Source organism: Myotis daubentonii, chromosome 16, assembly GCF_963259705.1.
Source record: "Myotis daubentonii chromosome 16, mMyoDau2.1, whole genome shotgun sequence".
Classification (NCBI taxonomy): Eukaryota; Metazoa; Chordata; class Mammalia; order Chiroptera; family Vespertilionidae; genus Myotis; species Myotis daubentonii.
The window spans coordinates 55,847,514-55,857,784 of NC_081855.1; the positions used below are offsets into that span (position 1 = coordinate 55,847,514).

Consider the following 10,271-nt stretch of genomic DNA (forward strand, 5'->3'; position numbering starts at 1 on the left):
TGGCTCAGTGGATAGCCTCGGTCTGCGAACTGAAGGGTCCTGAGTTCAATTTCCCATCAGGGCACGTGCCCTGGCTGCAGGCTCGATCCCCAGTAGGGGGCGTGCAGGGGGCAGCCGATCCGTGATTTTCTCTCATCATTGATGTTTCTCTTTCTCTCCCGTCCTCTCTGAAATAAATTCTAAAATATATTTTTATATATATGTATTTTAAAGATCTAAATTCTCCCAAAGGGCATTAGCTAGTAAAATAGATTAAATTTAAAAATACACAAAAAAACAAAGGCTTCAATGACAAAGCCTTAGCCCAGCATGAGTCACCCCACGCGCAGAGGCCCCTCCCACGCGCAGAGGCCCCTCCCACGCGCAGAGGCCCCGCCCCCGTTCAGAGGCCCCGCCCTGCGCAGCGGCCCCTCCCGCGCGCAGAAGCCCACGCACCGCTTTGCTGAAGTTGACGCGGATGAGGCGCGAGGCGTCGCGCTGCAGGAGCGGCTGCCCCAGGTTGAAGAGGCAGTCCTCGTCCACGCGCGACACCCACTGCTGGTAGATGCGCTCGCGGTAGCTGCGCAGCAGCTCCATCATCTCGTCGTACTTCTGGTAGATGAGCTTGGCCTCCGTGCTGGACATGACCCTGGCGGCGGCGAGACGGGAGACGGGTGAGGGCCCGCACGTGCAGGGGTCCGCGGGGCCCCAACTGGCTGCAGAGCCCCATAACCGCCCCTCCCTGCACCCCCGATTTCTCCGTCCTTGCGGTCAGACCCCCGGGGGAAGCCAAGTGCGCGCCCAGGGAGAAGGCGCCGGAGGTGGGGGCGGGGGGTCTGGGGTAGGGGCGTGGCCGGTTGGCTCACGGGTGGTCGATGTGCTTCAGGTCCCGCATGGGCACCTCCAGGCGCTCCTGCAGCTCCAGGCTCCACTTGAGCTGCCCGGCCACGGGGGGCATGTTGCGGTGGATCGGGGGGATGTCCCCCGCGGCCGTGGCTGCGATCTGGGCGTCGTACAGGATCTTGGTGTTGTCCAGCTCGGCGTCGAACAGCTCCAGCATGACGGAGTAGCGGGGCACCACCTCGGCCAGGATCAGCGGCCGCTCCAGGAGGCTCCCGCACATGGACAGCAGCTGCGGGCCGGAGGCGGCTTCAGCGGGCCCAGCCCCGGGGCCCCCAAGTCCTCCCAGACGCCCTCCCCACCCCCAGGCTCGGGAGGGAGGAGAACATGCAGGTCCCGTGGAGACCAGGCCTCTCCGCGCAGCCACCGGTGAGGCGGAGCTGCCTGGAGTCTGATGGGGACGCACACCCAGCCCTGGCTTCTAACCCAACAGCACACACTAGGTCCGCGGCTGGGGAAATGCACCCCGATGCACCAGTGCTCCCCAGGGCCTCCCTACGGTCTGCATCCTCTAAAGCAGGGCTCCTCAAACGTTTTAAACAGGGGGCCAGTTCACTGTCCCTCAGACCGTTGGAGGGCCGGACTATAGTTTATAAAAAAACTATGAACAAATTCCTATGCACACTGCACCTATCTTACTTTGAAGTAAAAAAACAAAACGGGAACAAATACAATATTCGTATTTGCATGTGGCCCGCGGGCCGTAGTTTGAGGACCCCTGCTCTAAAGTGCTAACAGAGGGCCTGGCCGGCATGGCTCAGTGGATAGAGCGTCGGTCTGCGGACAGAAGGGTCCCGGGTTCGATTCCGGTCAAGGGCACATGCCCAGGGTTGCGGGCTCTGTCCCCAATGGGGGGTGTGCAGGAGGCAGCCCATCCATGATTCTCTCTCATCATGGATGTTTCTCTCTCTCTCCCCCTCTCCCTTCTGCTCTGAAATAAAAAATATATTTTTAAAAAAGATGTTCTCAGAGGAGAATGAGGCCACCATTGTAAACTAAATAAAGTGCTGATGGAGTCCCACCGACTCTCCCGTGGGCCCCCTGGCCTCCTGACCGGGCTGAAGAACGTGCAGTTCCTCTCCGCGGGTCCAGTGACGGGGGGGGGCCCCCATTGCTGCCGCCCTTTGCCCCTCCAGCCTTTGTTCCCGGTAAGCGGAGGGGGTGGCAACGGCCGGATAGGACCGGGAGGGGCGGGAGAGGAGCCGCCGGCCGTGTCACTCGGAGACGGGGCCCCAAAGCCCGTCAGAAGCTGCTCCAGGGCTCCGCGGCCCACGTGCTGCGAGACGGAACCAGGCCCTGACCCCGTGCGCCCGGCTTTTCACGCCCAAGTGAAGGCGTCTGATTAGACGGTCCCTGCGTCCGCACCCGCGTCCCCGCCCGCGTACCTTCGCGCAGGACTCGATGAAGTTGCTGTCGTCGAAGGCTTGGCAGAAGATGGTGGCCAGCCTCCTGTCCAGGTCTTGAATTTTGGTCTCAAAATCAGCGTAATCGTTATCGAAACTCTAAAAGCGAATTCAAACGTTCACTTTTAGTAATTTTAGTAATTTTAGAGAGAAAGGGAGAGAGAGAGAGAGAGAGAGAGATTGATGTGAGAGAGAAACATTGTACGCCCTCTACTGGGGATCGAGCCCACAACCTGGGCATGTGCCCTGCATGGGAGGACGCTCACCACCGAGCCACACTGGCCAAGGCCAACGTCAACCTCTTCATCTGTGGGCAAAGCCAGCGGTGCTCACCCTAACACCCCCGACTGGCACCGCTGGCAGGATTCGGGGGGCCCTCTCAGCTGAGCACGCTCACTGCTGGGACCTCCTCGCCGCAGAGCTGTCGGGAGGCCTGGAAGTGTCGAGCCTCCGCCCCCCACACCCCCTCCGTGTGCCTCCTGCTCCGGGGGCCTCTGCCATCGCCCCAGCCAGGGCCCCCACCCACCGAGTCTTCCGGGTCCAAGGGGTCGTATTTGCAGTCGATGAAGACCTTCACCAGCTCGAAGACCTCCTCGTGGATCTGCACGACCAGGCTGCCCAGGATGCTGCCACGCACGCCGCCCAGCTCGATCTTCTCCAGCTTCAGGAACTCGATGGCCGTTTTGTAAAGGTCCTGGCGGAGGCGGCAGCCGGGGCGCCCGCCCATCAGCTCGTCTCGGAGCCACAGTCTTGGAACCAAGGTGGGCGCTCGGCCACGCCCGGTGCCGGGCTCTGCCCCCCGAGGATCCGGCCTGGCCGCCACGGCCCACAGGGTGGGGCTGAACAGCAAGGCCATTCCTCCCGCCCCCCCCCCGCCCCCGCCAAAGCCCCTCTCCTGGAATCTTCATCCCAACTCAGAGTCGGTAACAGGGCCCGCGCTGGGGGCCAGGAGCCGGAGCCAGAGCCGGCGGTGGGACCCGCGGGCCCGGGCAGGAAGCCGCCTGTGGTGAGGGCGTGGCTGAGGCCAGGGGCGCCCTCACAGAGTCCACGCTCAGTGCCTCCAGGACGGCTCCCCCTTTGCACGGTGGGCACACTATGTTCACAAAGTTAGAAAAAAAAACCCTGGCGATGACAAGACCAGAGGCCGAGCTGTCTGACCCTCGCATCTCCCCTCTGCTCCCCAGGGGGCACCTGAACCCTTTAGGGTTTAATTCGCTCCCTGACCGTGCGTTTGTGTCATTAGCTGCCCACAGGCAGGAGCCACGGCTGGGGCACTTCGGTGCTCAGCTAACAGCTCCCTGTGACATGGATGGGAGGGAGGAGTGGGGGGATGGGGGTGGGGATGGAAGACTCCGCTGTCCTCTGTCCTCAGGTGAGGGCCGCCCTGACGTGCAGGCAAGGGGAGCCCGGCTTCACCTTTACCTCAATGGTCTGGATGCGACGGAAGAAAGAATTCATTCTGGAAAACGCGAGAGAAGACGGGAATTCCCAAGGCACCGGCTCCTTGTCCTGGGTGGGAGCGTGGGGGGGGAGAGCGGGAGAGAGAAAGAGAGAGAGAGAGGCTGAGCCTGCCCCCCACCTTCGCCCACCCCCACCTGGGCGGCCCGCCCGCTGCCCGCCGCCAGCTCCGGCTCGGCACCTTGAAGAAGAGCTTCATGTTGGTGCAGCAGAACTGGTAGGTGCGGTACAGCCCCTTGAGCACGGACACCGACAGGGAGATGCCGTTCAGCACCTCCTCGATCTCACCCTGCAGGCCTTTCAGCACCTCGTCGGGGCCCAGGTAGGTCCGTGTCTGCAGGAAGACAGGGCGTGGCACAGCTCTGCCAGGCGCACGGCCTGAGGGCTGGCAGGCGGGTAGGAGACCAGCCACCATGGGCCGGGACTTGCTTCTCGGGACACAACCCGCCCGCCACCTGCCGCCCGCCAGGTGGCCCCTCCTCCCTGGTCACAGGCGACTAGACCCTCCCGGTGGGGCTGGGACAACCTGCTGCGGGCTGCAGGGAGGTGTGGGGGGGCGGGTCCGGGCCGCAGTGCCCTGTGGGGCCTGCAGACAGGGCTGTGGGCGCCATCTGAATGCCCACAGGCAGGTGGGCAGCTGGTGCAGAGGAGAAGGGAAGGGCCTCGGGTTGAGGGAGATGGAGGCAGCTCAGTACAGGACCCGGGACCCCACAGAGCCCTGGCCCCGCCTTGGGGCAGGAGGCAGAGCCCCTTCCTTGGCTCCTCCCTCCAACATGTGGGGCTGGCAGAGCCCAGGTCCCAGGAGAGCTCCAGTGGCCCCCGGGGCCTGTGCACGCCCTGCGCCAGGCTGGCGCGCCCTGCGCCAGTGGGGGCCTGTGCGCACCTGAGCACCCCTGCGCCAGCCGGGGCCTGAGCACCCCTGCGCCAGCCGGGGCCTGTGCGTGCCCTGCGCCAGCCGTGGCCTGTGTGTGCCCTGCGCCAGCCGGGGCCTGAGCACCCCTGTGCCAGCCGGGGCGGCGGGCAGGGCCGCCTACCATGTCCATGACCTGGTTGCAGAACTCCTGCAGGATGACGATGACCCTGGAGGGTGTGTTGTAGTGCTTGGAGTTGGCCCAGATGAGGCAGATGGTGTACAGCACCTTGGCGATGAAGGTCGGGAGCTGCGGGGACACACGGGCGCTCGGTCGTGTCATCTCAGCTGTCCCCGCAGGGACCCCAACGCGGCGGGAGAGGCCCCGCCCCCGGGCCGCGAGCCCCGCCCCTGCCGGTGGCCGTCCTCTCGCTGACGCGGACGTACCGCCGTGAAGTCCGCCTGCTCCATCTCCTCCAGCAAGATCCGCAGAGGCTTGAGGTGCAGGACAATGTCGTTGGCCTCCTTCAGCCCTGCACACAACCAACAAGGTTAAGGTCAAGGTCAAGTGCGCATCCACATGGGAGAGAACACCAGCCCACTGCCCCTGGTCAGACAAAACCCGGCGGGCTCTGTGTTAGGGAGCCCTGCTCCCTCCAAACGCAGCCGCTTCGCCCGGCCTGTGTGGCTCAGTGGTCGAGCATCGACCTATGAATCAGGAGGCCACGGTACGATTCGAGGTCAGGGCCCAGGCCCGGGTTGTGGGCTCCATCCCCAGTGTGGGCGTGCAGGAGGCAGCCGGCCAGTGATTCTCTCAGCGTTGCTGTTTCGATCTCTCGCTCCCTCTCCCTTCTCTGAAACCAATAAAAACACATTTAAAACACACACGGGAGCTTCCTGTGTGGGGGCCTGGAAGCTGCTCCTGGGGCGGGGCGGGGGCGGCCAAGCCCCAGGCCCTCTGGGAGGCACCGGCAGCGTCCCCGGGTCCCTGCTCACCGTCAGTGACGCTCAAGTACACGTTCTGCAGGGCTGGCCAGTAGCAGCTTTGGGCTTTTTCCAGGATCTCAACTATTCTGTTCACTTTGGGCCTGTTCAGCTGAGGAGGAGAGGAGAACATGGCCTTTCAGGAGAAACGCAGACCTGGACGCGCAGCCTGACCCTGTGGCCGGGGGGAGGGTGGGGGCAGGGGGGCTGAGGCACCGACTCGGAGGAGCTGGGTACCCTCGGGCTCTGGTGCCCCGTCACCCGGTCACCTGGTCATGGATGCACTGGAGGTTCATCAGCCGTGTGTCCCAGAACTCGAACTCGACCCGGGGCAGCGGGTTCATCCCATCCAGCAGGGCCTGGGCCGAGTCTTTGCTCAGCACGTCCCGGATCTGGTGGGACCAGTCGATGACGATGGTCTCGATGGCGTGCAACAGGCTGCTGTCCAGCGAGGGGAGCCTGCAAGGCAGGGGTGGGGGGATGCCAGGCCTCCTCGACGGGGCTCCAGCCGCCCTGCCCCCCGGCCTCCTTCCGACAGGCCCCCAACACCCACCAGCAGCCCTGAGTCCCACCCCCATCCCAGGCTCCTCCTCACAGCCACCTGGGGAGGCTGGAGGGTTCCCCCGTCTCCCGGCGAGGGGAGAGCCTGAGCAAATGGGGGCGCGCTCAGAGAGGCCGGCTCCCCCCAGAAACAGAAGGCCAGCTTTGGAAGATAATGTCCAAGATGGTGCCCCCTGGCCATTCCGACTGGGGCTCAGTGGCCCAGGAGGACCTGCCCACACGGCGAGCCCCGGAGCGGCCACCCTCGGGTGTGAGCAGGTGGAACGAGCCATCGCCCTGGGCAGCTCCGGGAGCCTCACGCACCAGCAGCTGCGCGTGGGGGTCGGGCACGTGGTGGGGGGGGGGGCCCGGGAGTGCCATCTCCACCTGCTGGAAATCCCTGCCAGGCCCCTCAGTGCCCCGGGTACCCACATCCTAAAGCTGGGGCCCCCTTTCCCGGCTGGGGGACACACGTGACAACGTGACGTTGGACCGGCCCAGGTACGTGATGGGGAGGGCTCCCGTGCCCTCCACCCGGACTCTGTGCCCCGTCTCGCCCCCGGTGTCGTGCGGGCTGCGGGCCGTCCGGCGGGCCCACCTCTCCATGGACTCCAGCGTGCCGTCCAGGCTCCCCAGGTGCTCGGGGATGGGCAGCAGCGTCTTGCCCCGGATCTTGCCCCCCATCACGAACATCTCGTTCTTGAGCCGGTGCACCTGCTTCACCAGGTCCTCCGAGACCACGCGGGGCCACCCGCTCATGTTCTCGCTCTGGTTTAGCAGCGAGTAGAGGACCTGCGAGGACAGGGTCTGTGTTCCCCGGGCCGTCGCCGACTCCGCGGCACCCAGGAGGCATGCACGGCGAGCCCGCAGCGCGGGGCCCGGGGACAGCGAGGCCTCTCCTGTGCCAGGGGCTGGGGCACCACTTTTTCTGCCAAGTGGATGGAGCGTTGGCCTGCGGGCTAAAGGGCCCCAGATTTGATTCCGGTCAAGGGCACGTACCTGGGTTGCAGGCTCCATCCCTGGCCCCGGTCCGGGCGTGGGGGAGGCAACCAATCGATGTGTCTCTCTCACATGGATGCTTCTCTCTCTGTCCTCCCCCTCCTCCCACTCCCTCTAAACATCAATGGGCAAACGTCCCCACAGCCTCTTGCCGGCAGGTGCGCAGTAGCGCCGGGGGTCCTGCCCGATCGCCCGTGTCCCAGCCATGGGGGGGGGGGCGGGCCTGACCTCCTGCCCTTCTAACCAGCCCCCCAGCCAGGCAGGTGGCCAGGCACCACCCTGGGGAAGTGGGCTCCAGGCCCATCACTGACGGGACGAGGAACAGAGGCTGCTCCTGCCCGGCCCCCAGCCCCGCCCCGGCCGCGCCGCCCGCACGCACCTCCTCCACCACCGCGATGAGCTGGTCCACGGGGGCCGGGCTGATGTCCCCGTAGATGAGCGACTCCTTGATGTTGGTCTTGCTGATGTTCTCCGGCTTCTTCTTGATGAAGTAGGCGCCCTTGGTCTTGAGGGCGGCGGGGAAGCCCAGGCAGGGCACGATCATGCCGGCCGTGTTGAGCGTCAGCACCAGCACCAGCACGTCGGGCTTGTCGAAGAACTCGGTGAACAGCGCCAGGCTCTCCTCGGCGCCCAGCAGCTTGCCCCACTTGTCCGGCTTGAAGCGGAGGAGCAGGGCGGCGATGCCCTCCAGGTACTCGAAGCGCACATCCGGTGTGATGGTCATGCTGACGGCGCCTTCCACAGGCCCCTGGCCAAGGGACAGGCGCTCGATGCAGCATCGCAGCGCGCCTCCCGGCCGGTGCCCACCCAACCCCGCCCGGCCCCAGCCCCCCGGCCAGCCCCAGCCCCCCGGCCAGCCCCAGCCCCCTGACCAACCCCAGCCCCCAGCCAGCCCCAGCCCCCTGACCAGCCCCAGCCCCCTGACCAACCCCAGCCCCCCGACCAACCCCAGCCCCCTGACCAACCCCATCCCCCTGACCAGCCCCAGCCCCCCAACCAGCCCCAGCCCCCCGACCAACCCCAGCCCCCCGACCAACCCCAGCCCCCTGACCAGCCCCAGTCCCCCAACCAGCTCCAGCCCCTTGACCAACCCTAGCCCCCTGACCAGCCCCAGCCCCTTGACCAACCCTAGCCCCCTGACCAGCCCCAGCCCCTTGACCAACCCTAGCCCCCTGACCAGCCCCAGCCCCTTGACCAACCCTAGCCCCCTGACCAGCCCCAGCTCCCTGACCGGCCCCAGTGCCCCAACCAGCCCCAGCCCCTTGACCAACCCCAGCCCCCAACCAGCCCTAAGCAGGAGCAGAGCCGCTTTGGGGCGGGTGACCGGTCCCCGTCCTCCAGGGTCTGGGTCCCCCCTCCTCTGGCCAAGGCCCCCTCATCAGCTGACGGCAAACGCTGCCCGGGTGCCAGCAGGGCACACTGACCGGCACTCCTCCTCGAACCAGCAGCAAAGGGAATGGCTTCCTTCCCTCAAACGGCTCCAACTGCCACAGAACCTCAGGTCCCCTCAGCTCCGGGGCTTCTAGAACCTTCTGGGGACCTGAGTGATGGGCGGTGGAGCAGAGGACAGCCCCCTGCTCCCGCCACCACGGAAAGGCCCGGATGTGATGTCTCCACCTCCACCCGCGGGGCGGCTGGGCCCGGAGCTGGGGGCGGCCAGGCCATCGCGGCATCCGGACTCGGGCGCTGACTGCCCGGTGCTCGCGCCGTCCTGCCGCCCTGGGTCCCTTCCTTTTCCGTTCCTGCCAGCATCTGACTCGGTCATTAAAAATATATATTTTTTTATTGATTTCAGAGAAGCAGGGAGAGGGAGAGATTGGTCACCTCCCGCACACACACCCCGCCTCCCGCAACTGGGGACGGAGCCCGCGACCCGGGCATGTGCCCGACCGGGAATTGAACTGTGACCTCCCGGTTCCTAGGGTGACGCTCCACCACGGAGCCACGCGGGCCGGGCTGGAATGGTCATTTTATGCTTCACCTCCTCTGAGGGGCGGTTTGCAACACGAGATCGAGGTCTTAGCCCGGCCCCTTCCACCAGAATCAGGTCCCGGGTCTGTGTCCCAGACACAGAGGGTCAAGCATGTGAGGTGAGGCCGTGGCCGTGGCAGGGGCCCGGGGACCCCGTGGCTTTCAAGCCGCAGCGCCCGGCTCCGGGCGCTCTGCCCAGCGCGCTGCAGCCCCGCCAAGCGAAGGTCACAGAGAGGGCCCCACGCGTTCCAGGGGCACAACAGACCGTCTGACACGAGTCCACAGTCCACGCCACAGAGGCCGCAGCGAGGCCTCGCAAATGGAGCTCTGTTGGCTGAGCTGCCTGAGATCGCCCACCAGGGAGGCCCCAGTGGGGCATGTTCCTTCCCTGCCTCCCTCCCTCCCTGCCTCCCTGCCTCCCTGCCTCCCTGCCTCCCCGCCTCCCTGCCTCCCTGCCTCCCTCCCTCCCTGCCTCCCCGCCTCCCTGCCTCCCCGCCTCCCTGCCTCCCCCCCTCCCCGCCTCCCCGCCTCCCCCCCTCCCCGCCTCCCCGCCTCCCCCCCTCCCCGCCTCCCTCCCTCCCCGCCTCCCCGCCTCCCTCCCTCCCCGCCTCCCCGCCTCCCCCCCTCCCTGCCTCCCTCCCTCCCCGCCTCCCTGCCTCCCTCCCTCCCTGCCTCCCTGCCTCCCTGCCTCCCTCCCTCCCTGCCTCCCTGCCTCCCTCCCTCCCTCCCTCCCTGCCTCCCTCCCTCCCTGCCTCCCTGCCTCCCTGCCTCCCTGCCTCCCTCCCTCCCTGCCTCCCTGCCTCCCTGCCTCCCTCCCTCCCTCCCTCCCTGCCTCCCTCCCTCCCTGCCTCCCTCCCTCCCTCCCTGCCTCCCTGCCTCCCTCCCTCCCTCCCTGCCTCCCTCCCTCCCTCCCTCCCTGCCTCCCTGCCTCCCTGCCTCCCTGCCTCCCTCCTTCCCTCCCTCCCTCCCTCCCTCCCTGCCTCCCTGCCTCCCTGCCTCCCTCCCTCCCTGCCTCCCTCCCTCCCTGCCTCCCTGCCTCCCTGCCTCCCTGCCTCCCTCCTTCCCTCCCTCCCTCCCTCCCTGCCTCCCTGCCTCCCTGCCTCCCTGCCTCCCTGCCTCCCTCCCTCCCTGCCTCCCTCCCCCCCTGCCTCCCTGCCTCCCTCCCTCCCCGCCTCCCCGCCTCCCTC

The 10,271-nt window shown here is 66.6% G+C and overlaps 1 protein-coding gene across 1 annotated transcript in view; it reads right to left on the reverse strand.

The window, feature by feature from the left end:
* Positions 1–7,837, reverse strand: part of DNAH17 (dynein axonemal heavy chain 17) — a 60,430-nt gene extending 52,593 nt beyond the window's left edge. The window contains exons 1-12 of the mRNA XM_059671429.1: positions 7,493–7,837; positions 6,713–6,906; positions 5,844–6,033; positions 5,587–5,686; positions 5,038–5,123; positions 4,775–4,900; positions 3,922–4,074; positions 3,705–3,791; positions 2,809–2,976; positions 2,265–2,381; positions 846–1,111; positions 436–628 (exon numbers count right to left, since the gene is read on the reverse strand). Of these exons, the coding sequence (XP_059527412.1) occupies positions 436–628; positions 846–1,111; positions 2,265–2,381; positions 2,809–2,976; positions 3,705–3,791; positions 3,922–4,074; positions 4,775–4,900; positions 5,038–5,123; positions 5,587–5,686; positions 5,844–6,033; positions 6,713–6,906; positions 7,493–7,837 (2,025 nt within the window). The remainder of the gene's footprint in view (positions 1–435; positions 629–845; positions 1,112–2,264; positions 2,382–2,808; positions 2,977–3,704; positions 3,792–3,921; positions 4,075–4,774; positions 4,901–5,037; positions 5,124–5,586; positions 5,687–5,843; positions 6,034–6,712; positions 6,907–7,492) is intronic.
* Between the last annotated feature and the right edge of the window lie 2,434 nt (positions 7,838–10,271).